Genomic DNA, 18441 nt, shown 5'->3' with positions numbered 1-18441 from the left:
CAAAGGAGATTTGGGCTATATTGGTGGTGACCCATATGGAAACCAATGAACTGAAGAAGAGAAAAATTATCTCTCTCGCAACTAATTAGGAGAGGTTCAAGAACTATGGGTGAAATGATCAATCGTTTTACTAACATCGCGAACAACAATGAGAGCAACCGGGACAAAAAGGACGCAATTTGCTTTGATTGTGAGAAAGTGAGACGTAACTAGCTCGACATTATCCTGCTAACAAGAGAGTGGCCGATGCCAATGCTATAGAAGAGGTAAGTGATTCTGTGGATTGTGATGCTTTTCTATGACGATTTTGATTCTACGTTTAAAGAAGTGTATGTTGAGTGGAAATAAGCTTCCGAGCGATTGTATTGAATAAGGAAAATGGTTCTTTAAATGAGCAAAGTAGTGTTTTGAAGAAAGATAGTGTGTATTATGCAATATTCCCAATAAGATAAGGGAAAGTTAATTGATATAGCATGGATTAAAAAAGACGGGAGAGATTGTTATTATTTGTGGTATTCTCCAGAAATGTACTATCCATTACTAACATTAGAACTTTAAATTGATTTGACAAATTATTTCCGGATATTAATTGTTATTGAGTATTGAAAATGACCCGCTTGCAATTTGTTATCTCGTTCTGTAATCCAGACTTCGAGTTCATGTTAACATGAAATGGTGCAGCGTTAAGCTTCAAAAACAGAAATTGTAAACGATATTCATCAAGAGCAAAACGTGCATATATGACGATGTACGATATAAGTGCATATATTCACAGCAATATCAAATACAAAGTTAAGAATAATGCGGAAAATAAGATATGGGAAATTCCTGGATATTTCGATATATCGAAAAGAGTACATGGAGAGTCTAATTATAGGCTTAGATAGAGGAAATCAAATGAAATCAAATCGGATATGCATAATCAAAATAGATATAGAAAATCATAGGAAATATCCTAAATATCTTTAAGAGATGTTCTTGGACATGTTCCTCTATTTTTGTCTGCATTTTTCTTTCAGGACTATATGAGTATGAACCCAGGACATATCAGAATAGAAATAGGTCACACAATTTAATGGCATGATGCCAGTTTATTACATTGAACATTACTATGTTCGGCTTGATATATCGAATTCTGTCATATGCATGGAACAGCAATTGATCTAGAGATAGCCCTTTTCCTTGCAGCATTTGATGGCTCCATCGAACATGTCCTCGATCCCATACTTAAACTCGAAACCAGCGTCCAACAACTTCCTCGACGAAAGGCTGGCGAATCTGGGGCCTTTCACTTCCTTCAAGGACCTACAAAGATTTAAAAAACTTTGCTCTCAGTTCAAGAACAGCTACAGTAGATCTGTTAGATCATGAAATGGGATATGACAGGACTTACTCCGGTGAGGGTATCTGAAACTCCGGGTATCTCTCGGAGAGAAACTTGGACATCTCTTCGATGGTAATCATGGCCGAGGAACATATGTACCGCCCCTTGGCGTCGGGGTGCTCGAAGAGGAAGATGTGTGCTCTCACCACGTCGTCCACATGCACAAGACACATTCTGAGGAGAAACCAGTACTGGTTCTCGTTCCCTGTTTTCGAACGGGATTTTCCGCAGTCAAATTAAGACTTAAGAAAGTGTGTATCATTGAAATGAACATGAACATATGAGTGGACGGCTAATAGTCTTGTCTTCCTTTGTCATATATTTAACGTTGAACGGAGAAACAATGTCAAATTATGGAAATTCTGTATCTTTCGGGTGACCAAATCAATCAAACTGGTCATGAATTTGACTATAGGATGTAAGTTGTGTCACGGCAAGTTATTGCAAAGTTTATATATCATATTGACCAATATTATTCGAACCACTAATTATATGAGTCTCACATGATCAACGGTCTAGATATATTTAATTTATAGATCATGTTATGTTTTTTCGTGCATCACATACCTAATACCATAGCCAGACAATTCTGGACGGATGCGGCGAACTTGGGACAGATGAACGGCCCGTGGACGAACGGGGGAACAACACTCACGACTTCCAGTCCATGTCTCTCTCCGAACTCGAGAACTGCCTTCTCCGTCAACGTCTTCGAGATTGCGTACGAAGCCCCCGGCATCCTCATTCCTCTGAGGGACTCGACATCGCTCCAAGAGTCCTCATCCTGTATATCGGCGTTGGAGTTGTTGAGCAACACCGCCGACGCACTCGAGGTGTACACGACCCGCTTCACGGTCTTGGAGTTCAGGCAGGCCCTCAGGATGCCTAGCGTTCCCTCGATGCATCTTTTGGTGACGACTGGCTCTGGCTCTCGGTCCTCGAAGTCCACGGGGGTGGCGACGTGGAAGACTCCGACACAGCCAGCGATGGCTGGACCGAAACTCTCGGGGTCGCCGAGGTCGGCAGTGAAGATTCGGAGCCTTTCTGATGCTCCCGGTAAATTTTTCAAGAAGCTGATGTCTCTGCTGCCATCTGATCATAACAAATCCGTCAATCGCATCCCGAATGAAAGCTCAAATATTTAATTGGACATGGATGTGTCGTGTTAATCAGTGAAACCGGTCCGGAGAAAAATCAACTGATACAACACGACTCATTCAGGAAATAATCTGAATACAACATAAAACTTAGCAATATGGACTGCAAGAAAAGCTGATTCAAGAGAGAGTGAGTGAGTTCATATGTAGTCGAACAAGAGCGAGAGATTTTGTCCTAGTCACCTCGGCATACGGAAAATGTATTGATCATATAAGAGAAATCTGATCATCATTAACCGAGTCTATTGCCGTTAATCCAACCCATATTTAGTTCATGCTATGCTTTCTCATGCTTGAAAAGCAGCAGAGAGGGTTGCTTTTCTGATAGTTCTATGCCTAATCGTAATTCCAATCGAAAATCGTTCCTCAACGCCTGAATCAGACAAAGTATAAAAACTTTCTGCTATAGTTAACGCCCCAACCTTTTCTGCATTTATTTCTCCACAAACACAGACCATTTGAAACGCATACGTATTGTGCATACACACAAACAGATCAGAGCATGTATGGACAGCACAAAACATGAGTCAAAGACTTCACACTCGATCAGAACTCAGGGCAAAAGAATGAATCTCCATGTTCAAGCAGGAAAAAAAGGAGAGCCGTACCCGGGTCGTGTCTGACGGTGGTCCGGACCGAGTAACCACGTTCAAGGAGCCTCATGATGAGCCATGAAGCTATGAAGCCGGTACCACCTGTCACACACACTGCGCCTTTGTTGCCCTCCATGGCTTGGAGAAGTGAAAGAGCTTCAAGTTTCAGATAGCAGCAAACTTTTCTAGTGTTTCCTTTGATGTTTTGGCCAGCAGGCTGTGCGCACGTGTCTCCCTTAAAACGGGCGCCGCATTGGAAAAGTCGGAGTGACCAATTCCGCTTTCTGCCCGCCGAGTAATTTGGAAATGTCCGATTTGAATCATATCTGCTCCGTCTACTTCTCTTCAATCTGTCACCGTAGCCTTACACCAAGGTGTCAGATGAAAATAAATCTTCCAACGCGAGGTCAAAATAAGACACTAGCTAGCCCGAGATTCACTCACGTAGCTTGAATTTATGACCTTGTTGAAGATAAGGTGATCCCTCTGCCAGTAGGCTATCACACCTGGTGGTACAACGCCGTGTTTTGTCTATGTCAGGTGATACGTTTTATATACATCGTCCGCTCGTATTCTAATAATTTAAAATTTTCGAAAATAAAAATGCCAATTGTTTAACTTGGTAGCAGAGCACAAATCACGAGCTCGAATCCCCGCGCTCCCTCCCGTATTTTGCATGTCTTCCGGTTGTCTATTATTCGTCTGATGTGGTTATATGCATATCCCTTATATTAAACGTTGACTCCGGTTGACACGCAAAGGGAGATCGTTTGGTAATATGGTATAAACATAATGTTACCATGCAATTCAACAACTCAAACTTCTGGAGGAAAAAAACAGTTTATCTTACAATGTAGAAATTAATTTTGCTTTATTAACAACGGACTAAATAATGACTCGATATATTGAAATGCTTTGATGATATAGAATCGTGGGTATCAAAGATGTCGTGGCACTATATTACACTGGAAATGAAGGTGATATGATCATTCACGTTAAAGGAAAGAGAATGTCCTAATATGAGCAACCCTATACAAATCTTTTTATAGCCTAATTCATCATTTAAATCAAAGAAATAACCAAGTCCACGATATTAATCATGAACTTATATGATTTCACAGATATTGAGTTGCAAAGAAGGACCACCGTCATGCCTTACGATGCGAGTGGAGGAAATATCTCTTTCGTTGTCCAACACACGAAGGAGTTTGCATAGTTAAACCCTACTTTTCAACTTCTTTGAACTTTCTTAACTTGGACTTTTGCTAAATGACTTGTGCTAATCGTTGTTGTCTGACAGGTGTCGATCATTCACACGATCTTTTCCTCACCCAGATGTGGTTGTAAGACGCTAGAACTGTATATTCGTGCATGTTGGCTCTGTCCACAATTGCCGGATGAACCCTAGCAACGTCGCCTCGGAAGTCTTGGAGTAGCGTCTGTGAATAGCCATTGAAGCATCGGTGTTGTGCTCCTCCGACCACCCACCCACCCAAACATGAGCACTGTGGTTGCGGATCTGACTCCGGTCGCTGTCGGTGGAAGTGGATTGGGCCAGACCGAGTCTGGCTCCGTCCTCGACGGACTTAGCCTCGGCTAGCTCATGGGTCCGAGAGAGGAGGGTCTCTACGAAGTAACAATTGGCTTTATCGTGCTCGATACCTAAGTTCGTACTATGTTTAAGTACCCATACATAGGTATTATTGCTGGAAAAGAAAAGCTGTGATTCGAACGAGTCCCGCACCTTCAGATATAACCGTTTTCTTCGCAGCTCCAAATCGCGCCATCAAACACGTCCTCGGCGCCGTACTTGAACTCGAAACCAATGCCCAAGAGCTTCTCTGACGAAAGGCGCGGCATCTTACAACCTCACGGAGGAAAAAACAGTTTATCTTACAATGTAGAAATTAATTTTGCTTTATTAACAAACGGACTAAATAATGACTCGATATATTGAAATGCTTTGATGATATAGAATCGTGGGTATCAAACATTTTGTCGTGGCACTATATTACACTGGAAATGAAGTTGATATGATCATTCACGTTAAAGGAAAGAGAATGTCCTAATATGAGCAACCCTATACAAATCTTTTTATAGCCTAATTCATCATTTAAATCAAAGAAATAACCAAGTCCACGATATTAATCATGAACTTATATGATTTCACAGATATTGAGTTGCAAAGAAGGACCACCGACAGCCAAAGATCACGATGCGAGTGGAGGAAATATCTCTTTCGTTGTCCAACACACGAGGAAATATCGCCCAGCCGTTGGCGAGGCTCGAGCCCTCGCTGGAGGCCGGGCCTCGCCCAGCCATGGCGAGGCTCGCCTTCCCCACCCTCGCCTAGTGCAAGGCCTCCCTCGCCAGTGGTCGGCGAGGCCTCTGGCCGGTCGCCAGTCCGACGACTGGCTAGAGGAAGGAGGGAGGGGAGGGAAAAAAAAAAAGAAAAGAAATAAATAAATAAAAATTCAAAAAAATACTAAAATATTATTAAAGTTATCCACGTCAGCGCCGGTGACTGGCCGTCGGCCGGTCGGCGTCCACGTCAGCAAAATCCGGCCAAAATTGTCCGAAAGGACTGAATTGGCATAAAAACAAAAGGTTTAAGACTGAATTGACACCAATAGAAAAAGTTTAGGACTGAATTGGCACCATAAAAAGGTTTAGGACTGAATTGGCACAAAGACAAAAGGTTTAGGACTGAATTGGCACCAAAAAAATTTTATGACTAAATTGGCACCAATGCAAAAGGTATAAGACTTTTTTGGCACTTTTCCCAAGAAATAATCATAGGTAGTCCATGATATTAATATGTTGACACCTAAATTTTACCAATACGTAATTGCATCGTCAAAGTTTAGGGATCAAATTCGTCAATATCAACTAAATTTGAAACCTAGTAAAAATAAGTTGTTTTGCACAATCTTGCATCCACTTTTGTTATTGCATGCCTTTTGCATATGGAAACTAGAGAGTAAAAATTATCAAAAGAGTTCTAAATATATTGTAATTGTATTAATTCAGGTCTAAACCTTTTGCATAGTACCAATTCAGTCCATCCGTTCAATTTTGGCCAGCCGGCGCTAATGTGGCACGGCCGGCACTGACGTGACGTGGACAATTATTAATAATATTTTAATATTTTTTGAATTATTTTCTTTCTTTTCTTTCTCTTTCTTTTTTTTTCCTTCCTTTTTCCTCTGGCCAACGAGGTCAACCTTGCCGGCCCTCGCCTCAATCCAGTGACCGGCCAGAGAAAGAAGGAAGGATAAAAAAAGAGAAAGAAAAGAAAAGAAAATAATTCAAAAAATATTAAAATATTATTAAAATTTATCTACGTCAGCGCCAGCCTATCAAAATTGGCCGGATGGACTAAATTGACATAAATGCAAAAGGTTTAGTATTCAATTGGCACAAAAAAAAAGATTTATAACTGAGTTGGCATAATTACAATATGTTTAAGACTTTTTTGATAATTTTCCCAAACCAAAGAGATTATGGTTTCATTGCATAAAGGCTACTCATGCATTCCATGGGGACTATGGATCGAGTTGGCCGATGATGGTGCAATTTGACTCCTAATTAAAGACAGAATCATTGCAACATCGCGCGTCCTTATTTCTTTCTTTGCACCCTAGCATCTAGGAATTAGACATCTTGCAGTTTCAAGATCTCGGACTTTGCACCGAGAAAGTAGGCATCATTCTAGCATCTCATCCAGCTTAAGGGTCAAATTCGCCGATAATGTCGAAATTCGACCCTAATAAAAAAACATCGTCATTTCGTCACCCTATATTCAATTTTTGCGCAAAGTTCCTTCTGACCTTTTAAACTAGGGAAAATATGGTGTCATGACCTCGGACCCAACAACCCAAATCTCGATCGACGGAGGCTCGGGAGTCTGCCCGAGCCTCTGGTGCACCCCGGTTTCTACGGTAAAGCCTGGTTGGGCTTTTTAGCCCAATCCAAGCCCATTAAGCCCAATCTCTTGGCCCACCAACCTCTCTGACCCGACCTAGGCCCAACTTAGGATAAAATAAAAAGCCCAAAGAGAGCTTGGGCCCAACTTTGCCTTTACGTCGGTTGCCGAGGATTTCGGGCCCGGGTAGTCATCGAAAGTCGAGGTATCGTGGTTCGCTTCACTTCCGTGGGCGATGCGAACCCTTTATCTCAATCAAGGATCGATTGGCCTGGATGGGGCGCTCAGTGTGCTTTATTGCATCTTGGCGTAAGTTGGAAATATTTTTGTGCTAGAACCAATCCTTGCTCCTACCTAAACCGAGAGCTCTAAGGAGTTGTCCTGGTCTATTTCACTCTTGTTTGCTTATGTTAAAGTCACACCTTGCGTTAGATTAAAGTGCATTGTTCGTTATCTCGTGTTAAATTGCTTCTATGGTCATAGGGGTCCTGTTCCGAGGTTTCCTAACGAAAACCATGTAATATTCTTTACTCGATCCGTATCGGATTTTATTTATCGCAATTTTTACCCCCTTATTATTATCGTGATTTATTTGTTGTTATGTCATAATTATTCTCGCGATTGCCGATATTTAAAGCCTACTGTATGTGTCGGGAGAAAAGTGTAAAAAAAGTCATAAATCTTTTACATTTGTGCCAATTTAGTTCTAAACCTTTTGCATTGGTGTCAATTTAGTCCTAAACCTTTTTTTGGTGCCAATTTAGTTCTAAACCTTTTGCATTGGTGCCAATTCAGTCCTTCCGACTAATAGCTATTCACGTGTTGAAGGACTGAATTGGCACCAATGCAAAAGGTTTAGAACTAAATTGGCACAAATACAAAATATTTAGGATTAAATTGGCACAAATGAAAAAGGTTTAGGACTAAATTGACACCAAAAAAAGATTTAAGACTGAATTGGTACAAATGCAAAAGGTTTAGGACTGAATTGGCACTAAAAAAAGGTTTAGGACTTTTTTTATGACTTTTTTAACACTTTTCTCTATGTGGTGGTGATGCTCGGTCTCTTAGATATGCGTGCTTAGGAATGTTTAAAATAGGAAGGATCGCGTGAAATGTTATCAGATAAAGAGAAAAGTCCCGATTACACAAATATATGGCGTAATCCAGTCCCTGAGCTTGAACCTATGGTTCGTTGGAAGTAAAACGACCACTAACTTACCTCTAAAATGATAACAGTGACTCCTTAAAATTAAAATTAATTTTCATAACTAATCCAATCAAACCAGGCGCGATCGATAGAATTCAGAAGAACTCGAGCTAAGTACTAGCGCCATCTCGCCAGAGGGATCAGGTGCGCTCGGTTCACACAGGGAGAGTCGCGCGGTAATCATGAGCTCGCGCCAGCAAAATTATTTGAGGAAGAGATTTCTGCGATTCTAGAGATATTGCCCTGCCAAAAGAGGGTCGACCATCATGGCTTTCAATGTGAGTGGGAGGTTCCAAAATTTCTCTGTCACGGTCATGGTCAAATGTCAGTGGTGTCGGTGCTCAGTATCAATCCAGCACACAAGGGGCCATGCATAGTGAAACCCTACTTTTCACCCTTTTGGAGCTTTTCATCTGGACTTTTGCTGCGCCCATGAATGGCGCATAAGAAGGTTTCTCAATTGGACTTAGCGTCAACGCTCGATAGGGCCACTGGCACATGGGGTCCAAGAGAGCAAGAGAGCGGACCGACCACCGAGAGCCGGAGGTAGAGAGATCGATCCGCACGAACGAAGTGCGAAAGGCATTTTCCGCTGTTGCATCGGCGGAGGCACAGGCGCGATGGTGATCTGTGCTTCGGTTATGTAGCCTAGCCTAGGGTCTTCTCATTTTGTGTAGTTTTTGTGCTACATTCATACCCACCCATCCGGGCGGCAGCACTAAATTTCCCACCCGGCAGCAGCAGGAAGGTCTCCGTTTGGACTATCGGATCTAGAAGACAAACTCCCTTTTAGTCTCTCTCGACACAGATATCGCACTCGTGTTTAGCCCTACAATGGCCGCATCAGGACATCTCATCGACAACCGAAAGATGCGATGGATGTATAAGCAAGCCTCTTCAAACTTCAACCCAAGAATCTGTATACTTCTTATGATAAAACTAGCATGGGACATAGAAGAATAGCCAAAGGGAAGAGAAGGCTTGAAAAGATCAAAAGCACCGTTATTTAACAAGATTTCTCGCATTTGTCAAAAGTACTATCATACTCTAGTTAAGAGAACTCGCAATACCCGACGCTTTCTCTCAAATTTTACACAAGTACTTTTGGCTTAGAAAAGCTATGATTCGAGCAAGTTGGGCACCCTTCAAAGGTAACCATTTTCTTTGCAGCTCCGAATTGCTCCATCGAACATGTCCTCGAGGCCATGCTTGAACTCGAAACCGATGTCCAAGAGCTTCTTCGACGAAAGGCATGGCATCGGATAACCTTTAATTTCCTTAAGAGCACTGAAAAATAAGCAGCAGTAAATCATAAATACCTGAAATTTTCATAATATATATACACACGCATTATTAATTCGTAGATCTGCATACAAATTTTGACTTCGCGCGTAATCGGATCATACCATCCCCTTGGAAAATGATGCTTTATTTTATTTTTGTTTTGTGTTTTTCATGGTTGACGACTTCGACATAAAGAAAACATAAATTTAAGAATTCTTGAAGAGAATATGAAAATCGAAAAAAACGTTACCTTGACGAAGGCAATGGAAGCTCCGGCAACTTTAGAGAGAGAAGCTCCGCCGTCTCTTCGACGGTGATCACGTCGGAAGAACAAATGAACCTGCCTTTGGCTTGAGGGTGTTCGAAGAGGTAGATGTGCGCCCTCACCACGTCATCCGGATGCACCATCGATGTCTTGGATAAGCACACATTCTTATATGGGTTTGTGTCTCCTGCACTATTAAGGTAAATCAAAATTCTAATCCCTAATTCCGCAAGCTTAACTCGATGAATAATCGAAATCAGGTCGTGCTCGACACCAGGCCGAGGCTCTTTCACCACCCGACTAATTCCCATCGTTGCGACAATTCCTCGTCACGCACACCAAGAAATGAGCTAGGAGTGAACCGAAGAGAGTGTGCAAGTGTGGTGCGATTCGCTCATCAGATCCATTTCATCCATCCGTTTTCACGCCCCGGACGTTATTCCTGTGCAACCAAACTCAAAGGACACTAGGATTCTTCTTTTTCCTCATAAATCTCACACTAACTAGGGGGTTTTGGAACATACCCAGGACCATAGCCAGTGCTATGCCAATCGAAGCCGGAAGCTTGGGGCAAAGGAATGGCCCAATCATGAAGGACGGAACCACCACCACCACGTCCAAGCCCATCCTCGCCCCGAAATCGAGAACCGCCTTCTCGGCCAGCGTCTTGGAGACCATGTACGGCCCTTCGGGCGTCTTCAACCCCCTGATCATCTCGACATCGGTCCAGAAGCCCTCGTCCATGGTCTCCGCCCCGGTGGTGTTCCCGTGCACGGCGGCGGAGCTCGACGTGTACACCACCCGCCTCACCGTCCCCGAGCTCGAGCACGCCTTGAGGATGCCGATCGCCCCGCGCACGGCCCTCTCCGCGACGACGTCCTCCGGCTCTCGTCCATGGAAGTCAATGGCGGCGGCCATGTGGAAGACGCCGACGCAGCCCTGGATGGCGGGGACGAAGCTCTCCGGGTCGCCGAGATCGGCGTGGAAGATTTGGAGGCTTTGTGGCGCTTTCGCAAGGTTTGTGAGGAAGCTAATGTCCCTCTTGCCATCTATATGCACACACAATTCATAGAAAGAATTAAGCAAATGATCTTGAACATACCCATGTATTTAAGCCTGATCGTATCGTGATGTATGTTCTTACCCGGGTCGGGACGGACGGTGGCCCGGACGGAGTAGCCCTGCTCAAGGAGCCTCGTGATCATCCATAAAGCCAAGTACCCAGTTCCACCTGTTACACACACCGTGCCTTTGTCGGTCTCCATCAACGTCTCTCTCTCTCTCTCTCTCCACAACTAGTTTGTGGTGGAAATGATGCTCTTTTGTACTATTAGAGAGAGGTGGCCATGGAACATGTGATACTATTAGAGCTTGGACATCCGCAAGACGGTCGATAATCGAGCAACAAATAAATGCATAAAATGAACCCGACACACATGATTTACGTAGTTCGTTTGGATATATCCTACACCCCAGGTAGAGATGGACGCGATGTTTGGCTATAATCAACCGGAGGAGATTACATGCTCGAAACACATACTCTCGGCTGCTTTTCAGACCCCATGTATACCCGAATAATCTCACAAATTCTACTATAAAGATACGAAGTATTAACTTCACATAACCTCACCTTTTGACAGTTCCCTGAGTGCTCTCTCGAGTTAGGCTTTTTATACCGAGCAAAATAGAAGGAAAACCGGACTCGAAAATCGACTGTTTATACTTGGTCCACCGTCGACGTCTAAACACCAATTGAGAGAATGATTAACTTTTCCTTGTGTTTTATAGAAAGTGCATTAGTTTTTGAGTTAGAGATCATTTGGCAGCTATGTTGTACTCGCTTAAATGAAGGTCAGTCTGTTACTGGGCCTCCACTTTGTCGTGGCTAATTTTGTTTATAGGAGATGCAAAATAGAGACGTTCATCAAATAAACGGATTTTGCAGCATGAAAAGTGATTGAAACTGGACAGAGTGTTGCACCAAGCAAGGGCAAAGATGATATCGACGAGAAAAAACTAACACAAACTACAAAGCTATGCATATGCTCCGTTGTGCTCTACCAATGGTGATCTGAACGAGTCGCACCTACACCCTAGTGCATGTCCATCGATGCCGAGGTCATCCCCCAAGAGCAGGGGATTTCGTGACATTTATGATTGGCTCTCTTGTGTTTCTAATAAGTTGCTTAATAGTTGGCATGTTGAATCGTATACATAATAAATGGGTTGATTGAGAAAAAAGAGACAATCTCAAATAGTATATCAGCGTGCAAAACAAAGGAGATTTGGGATAAATCGGCGGTAACCCATATGAAAGAAAACCAACAAAATGAAGAAGAGCAAAATTATCTCTCCAGTTATGGAGATGTTCAAGATGGATGAGAACCAGACTATTGGCGAAATGTATACTCCGTTTCACTGATATTGTGAACTAACATCGCTTGGCAAATTCTTTTGAAAACGTAGAATTGCATCAGAAGCTGTTGAAGAGTCTTCGAGATTCATGGCAATCTAAGGGAGACGCAATTGATGAGCCGAAAGGATCTCGATGCAATGCCAACAGAAGAATCAACTGGATCGGTGATGATGACGAAGCCGAAAAAAGACAGTTCCAGTGGAAACACCAAGAAGAAGAAATCAATTGCTCTTAAGGCTAATGTTCATGGCTCGAACTGAGTATACCGACGCTTCAGGAACTGGTGATGATATTGATGTACCGACCGTATAAGTACGACCGTTTTCTCCACAACTTCAGGGGCAAAAGAAACGATCACGGCAGTGATGACAACAACGAAACATAATTTGCTTAAGAAAGCAGGACATATCAAGTTCTGAGTATCCTGCTAGCAAGAAAAGGAGTGATCTCAACATCTCTAGTATAGAGGAGAGAAAGAAAAGGCAAAGTTATGCTTAATGGCCGACACCAATGCTGTAGAAGTGGTCAATGATTTTTCTTGATTGTCATGCTTTTCGATTATGATTTTGCTTTTGTGTTGGAAGATATGTATGTTGAGTGAAAAAAGCTTTCGACAAACAATGTTGTGCCGACTACGGAAAATGGGGGAAAAGCATCAAAAAAGTCCTAAACCTTTGTATTAGTGCCAATTCAGTCATAAACTTTTTTCCGATACCAATTCAGTCTTAAACCTTTTGTTCTTGTGCCAATTCAATCCTTTCAGCTAATTTTGGCTAGATTTTGCTGACATGGACACTGGCCGGCCTACATGGCACAGCCAGCGATGACGTGGACAACTTTTAATAATATTTTAATTTTTTTCGATTTTTTAATTACTTTTTCTTTTCTTTTTTTTCCTTTCTTCTTCCTGGCGACCGGTTGGAGGCCAGGGGACCTCTGGCGAGCCACGCCGGCCACCCTCGCCGGATGCCCGCGAAGGTGGCCCTGCGCTGGGCTGGGCGAGGCACGACCTCGTCGGATCTAGCGAAGGCGGGCCTCACCCATGGCCAGCGAGGCTCGACCCTTGCCCCTCGCCGAATCCGGCAAGGCTCGACCCTTGCCAGATCCGGCGAGGGTGAGCCTCTCGCAGGCCAGCACGAGGGTCGAGCCCTAGCGAGGGCTCGCCCTCTCGCAGTCCCTCTTGCAGGCGAGGGTCGGCCTCGCCCAGGCCAGATCTAGCGAGGCCACCGCGGCCTAGGCGAGGGCCGGCCTCACCAAATCTGGCTAGGGGAGCCCTCGCCGGGGCTTGCCCAACCTAGCCGGGGCTCACCTAGGCCATGCCGGGCCTCGCTTGGCATGGCTAGGTGACGGCGACCCTCGCCCGGCCATGGCCTGTGGCCAGTCACCAGCAAAGGGAGGAAGGGAGGAAGAAAGAAAAAAAAATTAGAAAAAATAATTAAAATATCAAAAAAATATTATTAAAAGTTGTCCACATTATCGCCGGTCGCCGGCGATGCCACGTAAGCCGGCCGGCGTCCACGTAAGCAAAATCCGGCCAAAAATAGTCGGAAGAACTGAATTGGCACAAAAACAAAAGGTTTAGGACTGAATTTGCACCAAGAAAAGGTTTATGACTAAATTGGCACAAATACAAAAGGTTTAAGACTTTTTTGACACTTTTTCCTCAGAAAATGGTTCTTTTAAGGAACAAAATAGTGTTTTGAAGAATGAAAGCGTGTTCTATGCAACATCCCTAGTAAGATGGGGAGTTACTTGATATAGCATGGTTTTAAAAAGACGGGAGATTGTTATCATTTGGGGATGATTTTTCAAAAGGTTGCGTTTTTTCCATTCCTCCTTATGCTAATACACTCATTATCCCACTCTTTCCACATCCTCCGTTACTATTCCACCTAATTGTTCCACATTTTTTCTCTTTTTATCAAATATGATGTCCCATTTAGTTTCTTCCTTTTCTTTCCTTACGGGTCCCACCTTCCACCTTCTTCTTGAATTTCTCTGTTCTCTCTTGTGGAGGTAATTCGAGCCCTCTATGATTTCTCTTAATTAAATCTGATCATGGTTCAAGCGTTGGTGGTACTTCATCAATTATGTGGAAATGAAGAGAACGCCCTCTCATCTCGATTTTGCTCCCAAAAAGATTCACATTTTCCAATTAGCCAAGAAGACGGCAAGAAAGGGAAAAAAAAAGAAGAAGCTTCAAAATCAAGATTTTGTTTTTCTCGCTCTCATCGGAAGCAGTCGGAGACATTCTGTTGCTAGGTTTGATCTTTTTCAGCTTCCTTGTTTGCTTCATCAACTACTGAATTATGACCATGGACAACAAGACAACTAACACAGTCATCATCAACTGAATTATGACCATGAACAACAAGACCACCAACATCGTAGTCCTCCTATGCCTCCTCTCACTCTGCTTTTGATCTCTCCATTTCTTCTTCCTCTTCTTCTTCACCGTAACAGTCATATTCAGTGACCTCTGCTTCAGATGACCACTCCAGACTCTCTCTCCCACAGTCTCACCATCAGCATACCATTTCTTCTCTTGCATCTCTCCCAATTTCAGTCTCTCTTATCCACACAAACTATCCTTTTAACCTTAGCACAGATCACCTCGATAAACTCTTCCGGTACTTGAATAGATACAGAGAGAGAGAGAGCCCAATTAGGGGGATATCAATCAATGGCGTCGCCTAACCACATGGCGAGTGTTAACTCGTGGATCTTTTCTCGTCCGAGCTTCATACACACCTACTTCATTGAGGCCTACTCTTGCGACACCGAGACCCTTACCAAAGCCCTCCAGAAATCCATCTCCTCCGCTGCCGCTACCACCTCCTCCAACAACTTCGAGTCTGCGCGCCGCCGACGCTCCCTTGGGGTCCGACCAGGAGGCCACGGCGTTGAAGCACAGCGAGTCTCCGTTCCTGGTGTATCCAGGAAGGTCCCGAAGCAGAAAATGGAAGCTACTTGCGAATATTACTAATTGAAAATCTAAATTGATTTGGTAAACTACTTGCGAATATTAATTTTTATTATTATAAGTGACCCACTTACAGTTCGTCATCTCATTCTATAATCCAGTCTGAGAGTACATGGCAATACAGATGGCGCATTAAGCTTCAGAAACCCAAACGCGCATATATGGCGATCTATGCTATAAAGTGCTTATGTTCTCAATACTGCAATACCAAATACAAAAGAACAGAAACATACAGTACCAAGATTATTCATGCGGTTTAATATCTCGTACATGGCCCTCGGAGAAATCAGTTTTCACTAGCCGTGCTAGATACACGGTACGCATTTTCTCAACATGTTTATCTGTTCTTTCTGCATTTTGCTTAGTTTTAGTACTTTGAACATTACAACGTTCGGCCTGATGTACCGAATTCTGTCATATGCATGGAACAGCTTCAATTGATCTAGAGATACCCCTTTTCTTTGCAGCATTGGATGGCTCCGTCAAACATGTCCTCGATCCCATACTTATACTCGAATCCGGCGTCCAACAGCTTCCTCGACGAAAGGCTGGTGAATCTGGTGCCTTTCACTTCCTTCAAGGACCTACAGAGAATTGAAAAACTTTGCTCTCAGTCCAAGAACAGAAATAAAAGATCTGTCAGATCATGAACTGGGATACAACAGGACTTACTCAGGTGAGGGTATCTGAAATTCCGGGTATCTTTGGGAGAGAAACTTGGACATCTCTTCGATTGTCATCATGGCCGACGAACATATGTATCGCCCCTTGGCGTCGGGGTGCTCGAAGAGGAAGATGTGTGCTCTCGCCACGTCGTCCACATGGACGAGAGATACTTTGAGAAGAAGACAGTACTCATTCTCGTTCCCTGTTAATTTCGAACCCCAGTCAATCTAAGATTTAAGATTGTTTACATCATCGAAATGAAGATAAGCATATGAATGGACAGATTATAGTCTTGTCTTCCTTTGTCCATATACTTGGACATTGAACAGAGAAACGTTGTCAAATTATGGAATGTATGTATCATTTTGGTGACCAAAACAATCAAATTGGTCTTGAATTTGACTATAGTACGGAAGGTGTATCTCGAAGATGAAGAGTCAAAGATGATGAGTTCAACAATGAGTTCGTCTTCAATGGTGTCGAGGGCGAAGAGTCCTCACTAGCCACAAGCGAGGGATCACGGCCCTTGCCTGTTGCCAGGCTGTGAACCCCTAGGCCAACCGGGAGTGAAGGCGTCGCGATCCTTGCTCCGTGACCGGTGAGGCCCTCGCCCATATCCGGCGATGGTCGGCCAGCGAGGTTGCCGGCCAGAGGAGTAGAAAAAAAGAAAAGAAAAAAAAAAGAACTAATAAAAAATTATTAATAATATTTTAATATTTTTTCAATTTTTTATTTTTCTCTTCATTTTCTTTTCTTTTCTTTTCTTTTTTTTACACCTTTAGCCAGCAAGGTAGCCGGCCGACCGGATGAACTTAATTAACAAAACGTGAAAAGGTTTATGACTTAATTGACAAAATTAAATGATTTAAGACTAAATTTGGTAGGTTTATGACATTTTGGAAAATTTTCCCGATCATGTAGATCAATATTATCTAAACCATAGCTTATATGAGTTCCTCTTTGAATCTCACGTAATCAACGGTCCAAATAGACTTGACTTACACGATCTATATTGATCATGTGATATTTTTTTCGTGCATCACATTACCTAATACCAAAGCCAGTGAAATTCGGACGGATCCGGCGAACTTGGGGCAAATGAAGGGCCCGTGGACAATCGAGGGAACCACCGTCACCACTTCCAGTCCGTGCTGCTCTCCGAACTCAAGAACCGCCTTCTCGGTCAACGTCTTCGAGATCGCGTACGAAGCTCCGAACATCGTCGTTTTTCGGAGGGACTCGGCATCGCTCCAGGAGTCCTCATCCAGTATATCGGCCCCGGAGTTGTTGAGTTGAACTGCGGACGCGCTCGAAGTGTACACGACCCGCTTCACGGTCTTGGAGTTCAGGCAGGCCCTCAGGATGCCTAGCGCTCCATCGATGGATCTTTTGGTGACGACTGGCTCTGGCTCTCTGTCCTCGAAGTCCACTGGGGTGGCGACGTGGAAGACTCCGACACAGCCTTCGATGGCCGGGCCGAAACTCTCGGGGTCACCAAGGTCGGCGGTGATGATTTGGAGCCTTTCTGATGCGCCTGGTAGATTTTTCAAGAAGCTGATATCTCTTCTGCCATCTGATCTAAACAAATCGGTCAATCGCGTTCCGAACAAAAGCTCAAACATTCAATGGGAAATTGATGTGTGAGGTCAATCGGAGAAAGCAGTCCAGAATAAATTAACTAACATGACTCATTCAGGAATTACTCTGAATTACACCCTCAAACTTAGCAACATGTACTGCAAGAAAAGCTGACTCGAGAGGGAGTGAGTGAGTTTATATGTAGAACAAGAGCAAGAGACTTCATTTTGGCCACCTCGGCATATGGTAAACGTGCATCTCAATCATATAAGAGAAACCAGATCATCATTGACCGATTCAATTGCCATCAATTCTAACCCATCTTTAGTTCATCTTACGCTTTCTCATGCTTGAAAAGGCAGCAAAAAGGGGTTGTTTTTCACTTACACAGACTGGTCGAAACACATAAGCAGTCCCATACACTTAATCTATATGACAAATCTTCGATCAAGAAAGCTAAGCTTAGTATTGCCAATAAATGTGCAGGCACCAAAAGATTAGAGCATATTGGACTGTCGACAACATAGACAGTTCAAAACATCAATCTCAGACTATACACTTGATCAGAACTCATGGCAAGAATGAATTTCCATGTTCAAGCAGGAAAAAACAGGCGCTTACCCGGGTCGGGTCTGACAGTGGTCCGGACAGAGTAACCATGTTCAAGGAGCCTCATGATGAGCCATGAAGCTATGAAGCCAGTACCACCGGTCACACACACTGTGCCTTTGTTGCCCTCCATAGCTTGGAGAAGTGAGAAGCTTCCAGTTGCAGAAAGCAGCAAACTTTTTTGAGTGACCTTTGATGTTTTGGGTAGCACAGTGTGTGCTCTTCTCGCTTAAAACTGATGCAACGCCACCTACTTCACTGTTGTTTTCTTTTTCAAAAGGGTAAAAAAAATAAGTGGTAACCAAAGCATCTTCCTCGCTGAAAGTTATCTTCGATTTGTGTAATAAGTACTCAATCTACTTCTCTACCAT

At 43.4% G+C, this 18441-nt stretch overlaps 2 protein-coding genes across 5 annotated transcripts; both read right to left on the bottom strand.

Moving 5' to 3' along the window:
• Nucleotides 1–816: 816 nt before the first annotated feature.
• Nucleotides 817–18382, bottom strand: LOC115689187 (vestitone reductase-like). Of its 4 annotated transcripts, none has more exons than XM_056317692.1 (4): nt 18083–18382; nt 1952–2476; nt 1394–1589; nt 817–1305 (listed from the first exon to the last, which is right to left on the bottom strand). In XM_056317692.1, exons 1-4 carry the CDS (start codon nt 18201–18203, stop codon nt 1164–1166), a joined length of 984 nt encoding a protein of 327 aa, XP_056173667.1. In that variant the 5' UTR covers nt 18204–18382; the 3' UTR covers nt 817–1163. The 4 variants fall into 4 exon arrangements, with proteins under 4 accessions (XP_056173667.1, XP_030471039.1, XP_056173668.1 ...); XM_030615179.2 differs by lacking the exon at nt 18083–18382 and adding an exon at nt 3150–3412; XM_056317693.1 differs by lacking the exons at nt 817–1305; nt 1394–1589; nt 1952–2476 and adding exons at nt 15251–15801; nt 15890–16085; nt 16932–17417 and having other exon boundaries at nt 18083–18329.
• Nucleotides 9251–11201, bottom strand: LOC115689186 (vestitone reductase-like). Its single transcript, XM_030615178.2, has 4 exons — nt 10963–11201; nt 10343–10867; nt 9804–10005; nt 9251–9556 (listed from the first exon to the last, which is right to left on the bottom strand). Exons 1-4 carry the CDS (start codon nt 11081–11083, stop codon nt 9415–9417), a joined length of 990 nt encoding a protein of 329 aa, XP_030471038.2. The 5' UTR covers nt 11084–11201; the 3' UTR covers nt 9251–9414.
• Nucleotides 18383–18441: the final 59 nt, after the last annotated feature.

The sequence above is a fragment of the Syzygium oleosum genome, unplaced genomic scaffold (assembly GCF_021117445.2).
Source record: "Syzygium oleosum isolate NSW1041296 unplaced genomic scaffold, Sole_v2.1 Sole_v2.14, whole genome shotgun sequence".
NCBI classification, from domain to species: domain Eukaryota; kingdom Viridiplantae; phylum Streptophyta; class Magnoliopsida; order Myrtales; family Myrtaceae; genus Syzygium; species Syzygium oleosum.
This window is presented reverse-complemented; position numbering and strand designations above follow the sequence as displayed.

Excerpts from the sequence above, each read along its gene's own strand:
- LOC115689186 (XM_030615178.2), bottom strand. The coding sequence starts at position 11,083 with ATGGAGACCGACAAAGGCACGGTGTGTGTAACAGGTGGAACTGGGTAC. Across the intron at positions 10,868-10,962 it reads CACCGTCCGTCCCGACCCGG|ATGGCAAGAGGGACATTAGC; the intron begins GTAAGAACATAC and ends GTGTGCATATAG. Across the intron at positions 9,557-9,803 it reads CTTCCATTGCCTTCGTCAAG|TGCTCTTAAGGAAATTAAAG; the intron begins GTAACGTTTTTT and ends CTTATTTTTCAG.
- LOC115689187 (XM_056317692.1), bottom strand. The coding sequence starts at position 18,203 with ATGGAGGGCAACAAAGGCACAGTGTGTGTGACCGGTGGTACTGGCTTC. Across the intron at positions 2,477-18,082 it reads CACTGTCAGACCCGACCCGG|ATGGCAGCAGAGACATCAGC; the intron begins GTAAGCGCCTGT and ends TGTTATGATCAG. Across the intron at positions 1,306-1,393 it reads TTTCAGATACCCTCACCGGA|GTCCTTGAAGGAAGTGAAAG; the intron begins GTAAGTCCTGTC and ends AAATCTTTGTAG.